Below are 15,304 nucleotides of genomic sequence, written 5' to 3'. Positions count from 1 at the left end.
CTTTTGATTGTTTAAACAAGATTATTAGAGGGTTTATCGAGGATGGGAAACCAGCCAGAGTTCGTAGAACATGATTGCAACAATGCGGGGGATTTTACCAGCGTTTCAATCATATTATTGGCCAGCTCGTATACATAACCTGTGTTATTGATGACAACCACTTGGATTCCCCTGCTGGTGTAGAATGGAATTATCATATTGCAATGGGACTTCAATTCCTGCACTCATTTGTACCTCTTTACCAGCTAAACCTCAATCTATACAGATAACCAGGTGGTCCGCCATATATGAAAGTCTGGTTTCAGTTTAGACGGTTTGGTGGCAGTCTCCTCCTCATGTCCTGGAACGAACAATCGATTCTCTTTCAGATTCCTTATTTTCACTTTGGCATGAGAGAGGTATCAAACAAATGAGGAGTTCATACACATCCGGGCTGTTCCACAGCTTTACCAATTTATCTTCAACCATAAATTACCAGGTAATCATTTGTTTTCATATTTTCAAATCCGTCATTTTGTTTCTAAAGGTTTCCCTAATTTCCCCTCGGTGCATCCTGAGCAGTCGATTTCAAATAGTCCCCATCAGAAAGGGCCGATATCTAAGATCTATAACTTTATTTAACTCTCAGCAATGAATCAATAGTCAAAATGAAGAATTGTTGGGGGAGAGAGTAGGGAATACAGATGAGTGAGGAGCTTCAGAAGAAGCTGTTAACAGAATTAGAACGCCTTCTTCGTGTGCTCATCTCAGCCTGATTCAGTTTCAAGTGTTTCATAGAGTCCATTTCTCACAATCGAGGCTCACTAAGATTTACCCAGAAGTGGAGGACATCTGTGATAAATGTAAGGCTCCCCATGTCGCCTTGGCCAGATGCTCTTTCTCTGTCCTTATCTATGTGATTGTTGGTCCAGTTCTTTTAAAACAATGTCTTAGATTCTTACAGTGAGTGTGCAGCCTTCTGCATCCGCTGCCATATTTGGGTTTCCTGATTCCTCAATGGCTCGAAATTCTGCACAAAGAGATGATGTGGCTTTACGTCTCTAATAGCAAGGCAAGGCGCTTATTATTGTTACACTGGAACTCCACCAGTAATCCCTCTATTCCCTCTGGCTAAAGGACATGATGTTTTCCAATACTTGAGAAAATTAAATATACAATTAGAGTATGTACAGAAAGGTTTTTACCAGCAATGTTTTTTTATCTTATTTTTCAAATCTCAAAATGCTGCCCAACTAAATGTTCCTTGCAGTGCAGTGTTTATTTTATTTTCATGACCTATTTGTTGCTGTGTATGTGCAGTAGGTATTCTTTAATGTCTACCTGTGTAAATATGTACAATATACATTTGTTGTTGTATTTGTACTGAATTTAGTGTGAGTTGAGGTTTTTTTTGTTGTTGTTTTTTTATTTTGTTCCTGGGGGAAAAAAACACATAAAATGTGTGCCTTTTCTTTTTGACGTAGACTTTCATGCATTGTTAGATTAGAACTACAGAGTTAAAAGTGTGCTTTAAGGATGTATTATGTGATACAACTCCACACGAGAAGGTATGTGTACTTCATTGTAATGTCTATTTTTGGACTCAATTAAAAAATTTTTTTAAGAAAAAACATTTAAAGCTTAAAACTCCCATAAAAGAAAATGTTTAAAATATGAATGTGTTTGCATGTTCCTCTTCAGACTCAGTTCCTGCCTCTGCCAGCAGCACATTTCCAGATTGCTTGGGCCAAAAGCCAGAAACAACCTTTACTTTAAGAGTTGAATGACTTTTTTTTTTTTTATTTATTTACACCTTGAGGTTTTTCCTCTCCACAATAGAAAGAATAGAACAAAAACATCAATAGAAACACAAATATGTGAAATATAACAGCAATAATCTGCCAGAAGATCAAAATGCACAGAAAGTCTCCAGAAACTTCAGCCGCAGTTTGTCCCCTGTAGTCATTACTCGTAGAAAAATAAAGCTCCAAACTTTGACGTGACCATGCTTCCGAGAGGTTGAATATAAAAACAGTTCCAGCTTTCCTCTCTGGAGCTGCAGTGTGTCCAGACCAGTGTGGTTGTTCGGTGCCTCCTGCTGGTCACATGGTGGCTATGCGCTCTGAGTGGCACTCTGTGTACTTGAAGACTCTGTAACAGTAACACAGAATTGAAAAAGAATCACCAGGGACACACACTTGTTGAATTTAAAGTGTAAAGCTTTGCTCCCTCCTGATTGAAGCTTGCAGCTGGTTCAGGTCACTTTACTTTTCTCGCACTACATTTGGAAGCTGCCGCCCGAGTCTGATTAAGGAAGCTTTTGGAGGTTGTTCCATTCTGGTTTCACCTCAGAGTGTGTCATGGCCAGGAATCAAACCGTGGCCTCCCACCAGGAAGGCCAACCTTTTCCCACTGGCAGCAGAATCATATGCAACAGGGATTCTTCCCAGAGTGTTGCCACTCAGGTCACCTCCAGTTTCCCTTCTAAATTGTGCTCCACAAAATAATCAACCTCTGAACTGTTAGCTCGAGCTGCACATGAGCTGGCATTTGTCATGACTCACTCACTTTCTGTCAAGCGGCTAAGAAATACCCCAAAACACAGAAAGGATGGGAGCAGCATATCTGTGGTGTCTGGTCTGTTTATGTCTCTGGTTATAATGCAGCACATGTCTGGCTGTATGGAACCTTCGTGTTATTACATACTGCTGCTTTAAAACTAACTAAATAATGCAGTTTTGATGGTCAGATCCTGGATATGGGAACACAATATTTAAACATGTCATCTGCAGTAAACCCTCCTGTTGTTTACACACAGCGCTTTGCTCACTGGTTTGTTTTGTTAAGTGGGAATATTGAAATGTCGCTGCTCCACAGCATCAACGATGTGCAGACGCTCGTCCTCCATGGCCACATGAACATACCAGTGTGCAGCGTGGAGGTCTTTATCCTGCTTCCCTCCAACGTGACGAAGCAGCCGCTCGTCTCGCCCATACTGCACGTCTTCACCATGATGGGCCCCCTCCCCCCCTTCAGGTGCATCTGGATGCTGTCCTACACACACACACACACACACACACACACACACACACACACACACACACACACACACACACAGTAGTGGAAAATATGAAGTTAGCTACTGTATAAACTGAAACAATCTAGAGACTGGGTTGCAAGAAGAGACGCACCCTTTTCCAGATACTACGGTGTGTCTTTGTACAAAGTAAAATAGCTGTTATTGTCAGATTGCGAGGAGCAGTGGGGGGTAGGGGGTGGGGGGGAGGGTTAGCCGTAGCCCTAGCCCTGTCCGAGTCTGTTGTTCATTGTGTGTTGGCCTCTGTGATGCATCTGTCGAATTGGATTGTCTGAATGACATTGAATCCAAAGTCGCTTCTCCATTCATCCATTTCAACCCGATCACCTGAGTGGGCCAAACTAGTGAAGTAGTGCCATGATGACCCTTCATTGTGAATATTAAAGCTTTTCTTTGTTGTGGCGCAGAGCATACATGATGAAAATGGAGACATTTGTTCCAAATTTGAACAATTAGTATCAGAAATATAAAGGAAACATAAAGGAAAATGTAATGATGCAAATTACTGCGAACTGTCCAAAACAATGTGAAGCCTTTTGTTAGCAACGAGTTTGATAGTTTCATGCAGTTATCTCAGTTCGGGTCTCAGTGTTGTGTCCACTGCTCTTAAGCAAGTTCTAAACATTACAAACTAAAACATAGATTTTTTTTTCTTGACGGTTTCACTGGATTAGTGGGCTTTTCCCCAATCAAAAGAATTGGGGAAAAGAAACCGCTAAAAAAAACAAAACATGTATTTATTTCCCAGCTCTCTACCTGGGAAATAAATACTAGTTTGACCTCTTTGGGTGGAGGCACTTCCAGTTTGGTCTCCTCTGGAGCTTTGACCAGCAGCACCGTCTGGTCCTGGAAGATCTGGAGCCGGCTGACATCTTGGTGGGTGATGTAGGCCGACGTACAGCGACACATTAAGGAAGAATCCACAACATTTCATCTCCTCTTTGTAGTTCAGACAATATCTGTAAACTGAAATAAACTCAACTTTTGTGTTGAAAAACGACAACTTTCTTCTGTCTTCAACTGACGAGTAGTGACCACAGTCCAGTATTTGGCCATTTCCCAATTTCTTACACAAACTCCACTAATTTATTATCAATGTAGAAATCTGAAATCTTTATCTGCTGCAGATGTTGATGTCATACTTTATGTCTTCCAGACCTGTTAAATCAAGGGTGTCAAACATAAGGCCCAGGGGCCAAAACCAGCCTGCAAGAGGCTCCAAACCCGTCTCAGAGCCTCTTGCAGGCTGTCAGGGTGAATTTGTAAAAACACCCAGAATGCAACAGTGACAGGATAAGTTTTCTGGACTTCTCACTGTATTTTGCACTGGAAATCTGCCTGTGTCCCTCCTCTCCTCACCTCATATTGTCCTCCTTTCTACTGTGCCACAATTAAGAAAATCTATCAAGTTTAAATATAAAGGTTATTATGGCCATTTTACTGGTCCAGCTTCTCAAGATGAAAGTGACAATGTGGAACCTGAACTAAAATGTGTGAAATTAAACAAATAAACTAAACCACATCCCGTCCTTAACTTGTGATTGTCATAATGAGTAGTTTGAGTCTCAGGCGAGATCCGTTTCTCAGGGTAAATGATACCAGGACTGGTTTTTCCAGGGGGTGAAAGGATATAGGGCATTCTGTGACTCGTCGGTCATCTGAAAGAGCTGCTGCGCACAGCTTTTGATGAGCGTGTCCAACGTCTCCTCCACCAGCTTCAGGTTCTGCAGCTCTCTCTGGAACTGCAGCTGATGCTTGTGCATGAAACTGAGGATGGGGCATTTTCCACTGCGGGAAAATCAGAGCAGATTTTCAGCTGAATATTGGAAGAAAACCTCACCGGCTCCCCCGACAACTGAAGGGGGACATTACATCATGGCCTCCTACGTTTCATGTAAAAACATGGAACTGAAAGGTTTCATGCCAAAAACAAAAACACTCAAAAGGATGCACTTGTAATAGATTATATTTGACAATGGTTTGATCCTTCTCTCCTTCCTGTGCATCAGTGGACGCTTCACTGTGGAGGAACCCGATCTCCAGGATGAAGACAGTTTAGATTTGTTTCACACTGATGATTAACTGACGGCATTTTAGTCACTCCTTGTGATAGAAGGACTTTTCTGTGTGAACAAGCAGCTGTGCAAAACAACCGCTACTTTAGACTAGTTTAAAGTTAATCTGGACTTTTAAAGGAGTTCTCATGCAGGCTTAAATTGGTTTTCCAGCAATCTCCGGACTGTGTTGAGTCTTAAATAACGTAAGTTATATTCATTTATAAACCGCTACCTTTCTCACATGCTTTGAACCCTGTGGCTGATAACATGATGCGGCTAGTTTATGGATTTTTTTATGGATTAATGGGCTTGATGCCGCCAGATTCTTCTTCCACATGTTGCTTTAGCACCTCTTTTTCTCCAAAACGTGCCCTAAAAGTGACATGTCTGCTCTTCGTGAGCTCTTCTTGTGCTGCTTTCCATGGTCCGGTGGTCCAACACAAGAGTGATGCGTTCAGGTGCATCACGTAAAACTGCCCTGCTGCTGGACTCCATGGCTGAGAAATCTTCCTCCTCAAAATTACAGTCAGCAAATAACCGATAAAATACTTTATCAACAGAGAGAAAACCCTGTGATTGGGTATTTCTCCATCTGTCTGTTTCGTTTCCCACCAGAGATAAAAGAAAGTTCCAGCTCACATCCACTTGATGACGCTGGCCGAGTCCTTCTGGATGAGGCCGATTCCATCCAGGACGTTGGTGATGTCGTAGATACGGCGGCGGCGCGTCTTCAGGTTCGCGGCAGCGAGTCCGAGGTCGAGTGTGGCGTTGGGAGACACCAGCAGCATCTCCAGGAAGCGCTGCGTCAGCACACCCAGAGACACTGGACAGCACAGAGACGCCGATCAAACATGAATGAGGCTGAATGTGCAGTGTGAGATTTTAACAGTCCTAGAACATCCCAGCCGTCTCCTCCGTCCGAACTCGTCTATAATAAACATTGACCCGACTGCTGAAGGGTGTACTCAGGGTAAAACGAGCCGTCAGAATCGCCATTTACTAATCAACAATCAGATATCATAGATGCCAAGAGAAAACATCGACATGCAGTCATCTTTTAAGGACACTTATTTTGAAATACGAATCGCACACCTGTCATTTGCGTCCAATGCTAATGCTAACATGGCAGATTTTTGCACGTGAAGTTTTTATCCTGCAAAAATATTGTTTATGAGCCTGTAAGTATGATTGAAAGTTTACATGTATGTTGGTACAACAGAACTTCACGTGAACAAATGAACTTTAACAATAAATGTGGCCCTTTACATTCAGCAAGTCTATTTTTTTTTTTTTAACTTTTTGTTTAAAAAGTGATTTATACAAGTTAATTTCAATGTCTGTCAGGTCAGAAAAAAAGTGTCAAATGATATTTTAGTTGCTTTTAGTTGAAATAAATATGATTGATTTTGTTAAATGAGCATATGATGCGTGATTATATTGTCTCGTATTGATTGCAGGGGCCTGAACCCAAACTAAATTAGGGCTTCTAAACATTGCTCCCCCCGGGCCCCCTCCACCTCCCCTCCTCGAACTATCTGTTCTATCCTATCCTCTCCTCCTACCTCTCTCTCTCTACCCCCCCTACCCAAATCAAGGTTTGTACCTCAGTCTACCCTATCCTTTGCCCTCCATCAGCAGAATGCCGCCACCTCAGAGTCTGGTTTCTACAAAAGTTCCTTCCTGCCAGAGGGAGTTTTTCTTTCCCGTCACAATAAATCTACTGCTCATGTGGATCAGTCATCCGGAAATGACTGCGTTGTATTTGGTGCTTTATAGTAAAGTTGAAAAAGTTGAAGTTTTAGTTTTGAAGACGCTCTGAAGTTGATGTCATGCTGCAGCTCCAACTGGAGCACTGGAGGGCTTGAGACTCTGCTCCTGTTTGGATTGTAGTTCATCGTTTGTACTTTTTATTTCCATTGATGTACAGTATTTTACTTTCAGCTCCAGTTGTTTAAAAGTGCTTATACAAATAAAGTTGAGATTCTGTTTCTGTCCCACATCTTTTTGTCACCGGAGCTGCAAAGCAACCATTTGTGTCCAGTTGATCAGTACGTCACTTCAATCTGCATTTCTATTGGTCAGTTAGTTGCTGTAGGTCGCAGCAGCATCACCACAAATATTTGACACGGTCAGAATTTTGTCGCATGTTGTCTTTGGTCGCCATGACAACAGCCATCCGTGAACCGGCCCCACAGGGCGCCACAGGACCGCAGAGGCCAAAGATATGGTCACCATTGTTATCATTGTTCTGGGTCAGCCAGAAATCACTGCTTGCAGTGGCTTTAAGAAACGTTGGTCACATTAAAGCTGTTGCTGCTTCATCATCATCAACCACTGCCACAAATGTTATTTCAAGAGAGAGTCACACACCCTGTCTGGGGAGAGTCCTGGTCTGTTTACTCCGATACAGAGCGTCGCTGAAAGAGAAAGAAAGGAAATGGTATAGATTCTTCAATGAGCAGTTTTCAGACTCTGTCAAATAAAGAGGATTAAGCTGAACAGAAAAATATGAGTCCTCAGATTTGAATTGGATTTGTAGAATTTGATTGGCTCAGATTGAAGTGATAAATGTACACTGTTGTGAGTGAAGCTTTACTTTACCTGCTGACTGTGGTTTCTAAAAGCTTCTTGGGAACTGCATCCTGAAGTTGAGAACATAAAGGAAGAACAGATGAAAGGAGGTACAAGTTCATTTCACAATCATGTATGCTTGCACAAGTGGAAATGTTGGTTTTTCTCTGCAAAAGACCTGTATTTGATGCTATAGAAACAAAGTTTAAATAAAAAAAGATGTAAAAATGATGTGAAACATTTTTAATAAATCAGACTATTATCTCACTGCCGCTGCATTACAGTCAATTTCACTACTTCTTTAGGTAATGCCAATCATAATCATGAAAATTAAGCCGTTTAATTTGGAGTGGGCTCATTAGCTTTCACAGACACAGTTGCAAAGCTGCCGTCTCTCTCAGCTCTTGCACAGACTATTAACAGCATCCTGTGTAATGCATAACAACTAATAATTAGAACTCAAATAGAAGAAAACTCAATTTTTCAGAGCTTTTCCGTAGAAATTCCAAGTAATAAAGCCCCATCTTATATTGATACCAGGCCTGATGGAAGAGAACTAAAAAACTTTATAAATATCAAATCTTACGATATCTAAACTTCATGTTTTCTGACCTGCTTTGGCAGATCTGGTTCAGAAACCTCCATCTTTACTGGAAGATCAACTGTGGCTGCTCTCTCTTCTTCATCCTCATCATCATCATCATCATCATCAGCGGCGGCTGCCCATGGATCTTCCTCCTCCGCCGCCCAAGGACTCATCATCCCCATGTCCCCGTCCAGGCAGGGGGGCATGATGGGAATAGCGTCACTGGTGATCCCGTTCTTGGAGATGTCCTCGGGGAGGAAGTGATCTTCGCAGATCATGCACTGCTTCACAGAGTCCTGCTTGTCCGTTTCCCGCAGTGCTGCCAGCCATACCTGGTTCACAAAATAGTGAGGAGAAGAGTTTATTGAAAGGATCAGAACCACATTCCTCGGACCATATCAGGGATCAATGATCACACCTCCAGACAAGAGTGTGTGTTCTTATATCAATTCCACTTGTAAAAAGAAGGTACAGAGGAAACAGATGGCATCTGGAAATAAAGATGCTATAAAGTTGTATTACAAACTATTGAGCTAAATTTGAATGATTGATTAAGAAAACAGGAGTTCTCACTGAGGTAAAAAAAACAACATTAATCCAAAGTGAAATGTTCATCCTAAATGTCCACGGTTGTAAGGAGGTGAGACTGTGCCATCAAAGTAAAGCCCCAAACTTATTTCTGCAATGAAAAAACACATGTGTGCAGAGAACAATAGGATCTAAAAAATGTTGTACTGTATTGTACAATTGTATTGTATTGCATTTTTGTATTGTCCATCCATTGAGCATGTGCAGATGGGGGCAATATGTCTCGGGCGGTCGTCTCTCAATCGGAATGTTACAGGTTCGATTCCCATCTCTGCCTGCTCACATGCTGGAACCCCAAACTGTGTGTGTGTGTGTATGCAGTCAGTTACTGGTTGGTGGTTGGAGGGGCCGCAAAATGGCTGCATCACCTGTCCGTCTGCTCCAGGGCAGCTGTGGCCACTTATGTACTGATGATGATTTACCACCACCCAGTATGGAGGGAGTGAATAATGCAATGTAAAGCATCCGAGTGTCCAGAAAAGTTGTATAAAACCAATGCATTACTATTATTTATGATGCATGCGCAGTAGCAGTGTTTCAGAAAGTTGTGCTTTCCTCCCCATCTGTATGGAGACTGTTTTCAGTGGCTCAAAGACGCAACAACAGTTTTGTCTTTTCACTTTGATGTCGTCCGGCCTAAGTTTGCTATATAAAGGTAGCATGGTCAAGTTAGGTAAGTGCATTAAAAGAATAAAGATTTTTTCCAACTATTCCTGTAGCTCGTGTGTCCGGATACCATCTAACATTCTGTCTTTGTTCTTTTTGCTGGTCGCACACGAGTTACACTGCACAACACTGCACCGACAGGTCATCATTGATACTAGTCCGCTTGTTGCCCACCCAGATGGCAGAAGACCGGCAGGCTCTTCATCCTTCTGTGTAATTAGTGTCGAGTATGATAAACAATTCTTCGACAGCTTGAATGCTTTGTGGGCCCAGCCAAGCTACCCCCTTTTACTCCTTCTAAAGTCCCCATGCAACCAAACGAATTCAACTAAACCATCAGCTCTCACACGTGTTTTATCAGCTCGTGTGTTCGTACCTTCACCCGGGTCGGGTCTTCGGGGAAGTTGAAGAACCTCTTCGGGGGTCTGTTAAAGATCCCCCGGTTATTGTTCACGGAGCGGTTGGAACAGCCGGTAACCACGCACTTCATTTCCTCCTCCGATAAACCGACCGACCGACCGGGTGGCGAACCGCGCGTCCGAGCCCAGCGATGAGCAGAAATCACGCCGAAGGATTGATTCCGGACACGGTGGTTTGTTTATGTCGCTTGACACCGGAAGCAGTCGTCTGCTCACCGGAAACGGAAGTACAAACAACCCAGGGAACGGTCCGCGCGTTCGAGCGCCCTCCGGTGTTTCACACGTTTTAGTGTTTAAGGTAGTTTCGTCTGTGTGCAAAAGCAGCTGTGCCAACAATCAAATTGAAGATGAATTTAGACTTAATTTTATAGTAATTCGAACACAGTTTCCCTGCTGGCTTTGGACTGTGTTAAATATTAAATAGTTAAATATTCTGTGAGAAGGAAGTCACAAATAGCCGACAGATATCTAATCAGCCCCATATTAGACGGAATTTTGACTGGTTACAGACCCTCGTCTCTGCTTTTTGCAGATGTTGGCTTCATCGAACCAGGACCTTCAGTGTGCACTGGCGCGGTTCGCAGCCGAGTGTGAAGCAGTCGTGGCGCCAGGATTTTGATTGTGGGAGGGCTTCATGAGAACTAGATGGGCCAGTGAAAATAAGCCCAAAAAAACAACGGGTTCCTCTTCATCTCCGTTTCAGCGCTTTTCGGCACCACTGAGGACAGTGACTCAGTAGAGTTGTCGCGACAGCGTGTCTGTGTGGCGTCACATGCTCTCCGCAGGGCTTGTCTGCGGACGTTGTGCAGGTCGTGGTGGTACATGATTGTAATCATGCTCCACTCTGGACTCACTTCTGTTCGTGTTCAGTAACATAATATAGCGATCCAGAAAATACCTCCATTTCTGCTGCCTTGCGTTCTCCTTTCCTAAAATAGTTTAGATTTAATTTCAGAAGTTCTGAGCTGTGTGTCTATCTTTATTTGCTTCTAATTTGTGGTTGTTCAGACGGGGAGACGGAGGATCTCGAGTGCTCGAACACCGCAGAGCGGACCCTGTGTAAAGGGGCGGATGAAGATTTTGACGTCACTGTGCGTGGGGATCCACACGTGGGGTAGAAGCTGCTATAGGGTGGCTGGGCACATCATTAGAGATAGGGTGAGGAGCTCAGTCACCAGGGAGGAGCTCGGAGTAGAGCTGCTGCTCCTCCACATCCAGAGGAGCCAGCAGAGGTGGCTCGGGCATCTGTTTCGGATGGACGCCTCCCCAGGGAGGTGTTCCGAGCATGTTCCCCCAGTCGGAGGCCTCGGGGCAGACCAAGGACACGCTGGAGGGACTATGTCTCTCGGCTGGTCCAGGATCGCCTTGGGGTGCCACCGGAAGAGCTGGAGGAAGTGTCTGGGGTGAGGGAAGTCTGGGCAACTCTGCTTAGACTACGACCTGCGCAACCTGGCCCCGGATAACTGGTAGATAATGGATGGTTGGATGGAAGGATGGATGGATGGATGGATGGATGGATGGATGGATGGCTGGATGGATGGATGGATGGATGCATGGATGGCTGGACGGTTAGACTACTTTGAGATTTTATTTTACATTAATTCAAGGCTGACAAGCTTTGGATTTATGTTAGTGAAGCTTTGGACTTCCTGCCAGGTTAGTTTCTGAGTTGTGGTGCAACGTATACGTAATGAAAATGTTTTCTCAAAAAGAAGCAATTACTATCAAACATGACTACAATTTCAACATAATTTCACATTTAATAAAACCTGGTTCAAAATACACAGTGAAATGTCAACTCATTCAGAAATCATGAAATTGTTGCACATTGATATATTGTACTTCCAGCCTTACTGATAATACTACATCATTATCGCACAGATATTATATATTGTAAATCTGATGATGATTGCTGTTAAATTCTCTCACTCATTTATTTTAATTGGTTTAGAGTTCAATTGAGGAGAGCTTGCAAGCTTGTATTTGTTTTTTTATGTTGTGCACAATATTACATATACTGTTATGTTATTACTTAGTGGTGTTTCCTCATAGCAAGAGTTTGTGAGTTTGACTCCAGACTGTGCAGTTTGCATCTTCTATCTATAAATGGAACAATACAGTGAAGATTTATGGGTGGAAATCATAGCTGCATACATACCAATTCTTCTCCCTAACCATCAGATTAATTCCTCGAGCCGTGTACGTCGTTCTGGTTTCGCCGTTCTGTAATCCTGGCTAAGCGTACATTCACACTGGTTTCAAAGTCCAATAAAAAGGCCAATCATCAGTGTTGCAACACAAGATTTATTCAGAGCAAGAGATGCCAACACCAGCATGATAAAAAATGTACAAACTTCACAAGTAAAATTAAAATATCACGTAGCAACTCGTGACCTTGAACATACAGCAGAAATATTAACAAAAAACCCATGCCATGTGGTAAGAAAACTGTTGTTGAGAGTTTTGCGAGTAACAGAGAAGAAGGGGTAAAAGGAGAGGAAATGAATGTTGTATAAAAACCCCTTATCAGTGCACTGCTGGAAAGAAAATAAATAAATAACAATTTTCATCAACTGATGAGTTCACAAATATTCATATGGATTTCTTTTGCATTCTAGCATGTCGCATGTTAGTGTTGAGTTTCTCTATGTAAATAGTTACAGTTTAGCTTTTACATCTGATATTACAATATCTAGTCTATCGACTGTCTTTAAGTGGCAGAATTGTGCTTTAACTCCCATTTCCTTTGTTTTCAGTAAGAATAAACCGACTAAATGATACAAAATACAAGCTGTCATTCTATCTAATGCTGTAGTTTACTGGCAGGAAGCTGCAGACACAAAGCTCTGGACAGAGAAGTGAAGTCAGGGAATGAGACTTTGTAGTAAAATGTCCAAAGAAGAAGCAACTGTGAAGGAAAACTCCCCGTTTGCAGTCTCATTTCAGAGAGGAAATTATGCTTAAAGAAGTCATCTATTGGACTGAAGGTTTTGTAAATAGCTGTGTGAATCATTTCAGCCCCAAAACATTCATAACATATGTTACATTTACTTCTTCCTCTCATCTTAGCTGAGCAAATGCTTTTAAAATGACAAGTTTGGTGTGGAAAAAGATGTCTAACTGATTGTATTTTCTACTAATCACATAATTGTGGAGTTGTCTTAGCTCTGAAACTTGTCCACACAATAAAAAAAAGAGCTTCAAGCTCGAGTTAAACCAAAGGGTGGCTCCGTCAAGTCCTGGTTCTTTGGCCTTTTTCAAGTCAAACCTTGTGATTATTCACATTAAAAAAATAAACTCTGGAAAGGATGTAAAACACGGATGTCAAACATGAGGCCTGTCGGCCAAATCCAGCTCTAATCCGGCTAAACCACCAAGAAAATGGCAAAAATTTCAAAGAAAACATTTATTTGAACAAACTTGGACATGTCACTGTATTTTGCATCACGAGGTTTCATCTAAATTGGCTTTTATGTTGAGATTGTTGTCATTTTCTGTAGTAATTGTTGGACAGTTTCACCACGTATACTCCACATCACACTAAATATAAAGTTTAAAGTTCAAATTTAAAGGTTATTAAGGCTCTAGCTTACAAGTCCAGCCCACTGAAGATAACACTGGGCTGAATGTGGTGGCTGAACTAAAGTGTGTTTCACACCCTTATGTTAAATCTGGCATACATTGAGTTCATTATATGAACCACGAGCATTAATGAAGTGAATCCAACATTGCTCTATTTGTGCTTCAAGCTGACTGAAGAATTGTAACTGGAGATACAATGTTTACTAAAAGTTTGACTAATGGTTTTGGAAAGTGTTACCTACATTTTCTTGACTCATACAACTTTTTTTTTCTCTCCACTTGAATACAACAGACAATAAATCTGTTTGGTTGTTACCGCATGGAAAATAAGTTACGCTTGTTTATCTGGTCATGCAATATACAATCTGTGACCACGAGATGGCACAGTGCCACTGAAAAACGTGACTGATGAAGTAACATTACCGGATTTAGACTCAAAATGATATAATGTGCAAAGAGAAACAGCAGCAAAAAAAGATTTTCTGAATATCTGAACTTTGTGAGGGACTGGAGAAAAACAGAGAAGCAACCAATTCTTGTGAATTCTCAGAAGGTTCTAGAACTGTTGCACGAGGATTATCAATGGTGCAGTTCTGTCTGGACAATAAAAATGAATGAGACTTATACTGCAGTGTGATCTAAATAGGGGGTTTTCCTCTTCATGATCCATATTTTCATCTACGTAGCTGCGAGTTTCAGTCCACAAAATACGGAAATACACAAGACGCATCTCTTCACTTGGATTAGGCTTTAGCTATAAAGATTACAGATATAGTGACTACCTCATACCTCATGTCCATCAAGGTTTTTAACAGCTGATCCACAGTCTAAATTGTTTAAATTTCCATGGTAGCCTGAATGGCACAGAAATGATTCCGAGTGGAAGAAGCCAACTGGATCTTCGATACACTTTTAAATATATTGTAGAGGAATGTGTTGCTGCAGTTGTGTCTGATTGCTGAGGCACATTGATAAAAGCCAGAGAGCCACTCCGGGTGACGTAGTTGAAAGTCTAGTTCACCATCGTTGTGCTTCAAGTTTTATAAAGTTGTAAAATGATGACGACTCTACTTAGCTTGTGTAACAATCCACTTTATGCCAATTTAGTAAAGAAGTTAAGTAAAAGATAACAACTGTTTGTCGTTGTGATTCAGGGTTTAGGTTCAGGCCGCGTTTACGCAACATTTTCTAGTGAAAATGCAACATTTCTGTTGTGTGAATGGTGAAAATGTTTACATGCAACTTTTCGAAAACAGCTCCCAAGGTTTTCAAAAATACTCTGTCACCATGGAAATGCAGGGAAGACTGAACTTTTGGAAAACGATCTGACTTATTTGCCGTGGAATCAGATGAAATTCTAAGTTTTAGGAAACACTCTGACTGTCTCTGCAGAAACTGAGGAAAACATAACTTTTCGAAAATGTTGTGAATCAGTCTCCGTGTAAATGGGAGAAAAGGCAAGTTTTTGAAAACACTTTGCATTGGCAAAAGTTGGCACTGTCTGTGTATTTTTCTCTGCTTGCATGAGTGCGTGTGGTTTCATGAGAAAAACCACGGACAGTGCCAACTTTTGCCAACGTAAAACCTTTCTGAAACTAAAATGCAGAAATGAGAACTTTTCATTTGAAGTGGTGTGTAACGAGGCCTCAGTGAGTCGGACAGGGAGTCAGCAGGGGGAGTTTTCCTTCAGGTATCAAATCAACTTTGCTCCAATTTTCTCTCCAAAAAGCATCACCAGCAAAAAGTCTTGTCAAAGTCA

The 15,304-nt window shown here is 41.9% G+C and overlaps 1 protein-coding gene across 2 annotated transcripts; it reads right to left on the bottom strand.

Moving 5' to 3' along the window:
- Positions 1 to 1,848: 1,848 nt before the first annotated feature.
- On the bottom strand, positions 1,849 to 10,124 carry e2f6 (E2F transcription factor 6). Of its 2 annotated transcripts, none has more exons than XM_080514538.1 (9): positions 9,921 to 10,124; positions 8,317 to 8,622; positions 7,735 to 7,775; positions 7,504 to 7,550; positions 5,773 to 5,956; positions 4,709 to 4,864; positions 3,833 to 3,971; positions 2,904 to 3,033; positions 1,849 to 2,130 (listed from the first exon to the last, which is right to left on the bottom strand). In XM_080514538.1, exons 1-9 carry the CDS (start codon positions 10,032 to 10,034, stop codon positions 2,093 to 2,095), a joined length of 1,155 nt encoding a protein of 384 aa, XP_080370664.1. In that variant the 5' UTR covers positions 10,035 to 10,124; the 3' UTR covers positions 1,849 to 2,092. The 2 variants fall into 2 exon arrangements, with proteins under 2 accessions (XP_080370664.1, XP_080370665.1); XM_080514539.1 differs by having other exon boundaries at positions 3,857 to 3,971.
- Positions 10,125 to 15,304: the final 5,180 nt, after the last annotated feature.

Source organism: Blennius ocellaris (genome assembly GCF_963422515.1).
Source record: "Blennius ocellaris genome assembly, chromosome: 18".
Taxonomy (NCBI): Eukaryota; Metazoa; Chordata; class Actinopteri; order Blenniiformes; family Blenniidae; genus Blennius; species Blennius ocellaris.
The sequence above is the reverse complement of the archived record's forward strand: the minus strand, read 5'-3'. Positions and strand labels throughout refer to the sequence as shown.

What these genes read in the sequence shown, in the direction of transcription:
- e2f6 (XM_080514538.1), bottom strand. Translation starts at nt 10,034, where the DNA reads ATGAAGTGCGTGGTTACCGGCTGTTCCAACCGCTCCGTGAACAATAAC. An exon ending in GCCAGCGTCATCAAGTGGAT is followed by an intron (nt 4,865 to 5,772) that starts GTGAGCTGGAAC and finishes ATTTTCCCGCAG; the next exon opens with TGGAAAATGCCCCATCCTCA. An exon ending in GACCTCCACGCTGCACACTG is followed by an intron (nt 2,131 to 2,903) that starts GTATGTTCATGT and finishes TTACTGTTACAG; the next exon opens with AGTCTTCAAGTACACAGAGT.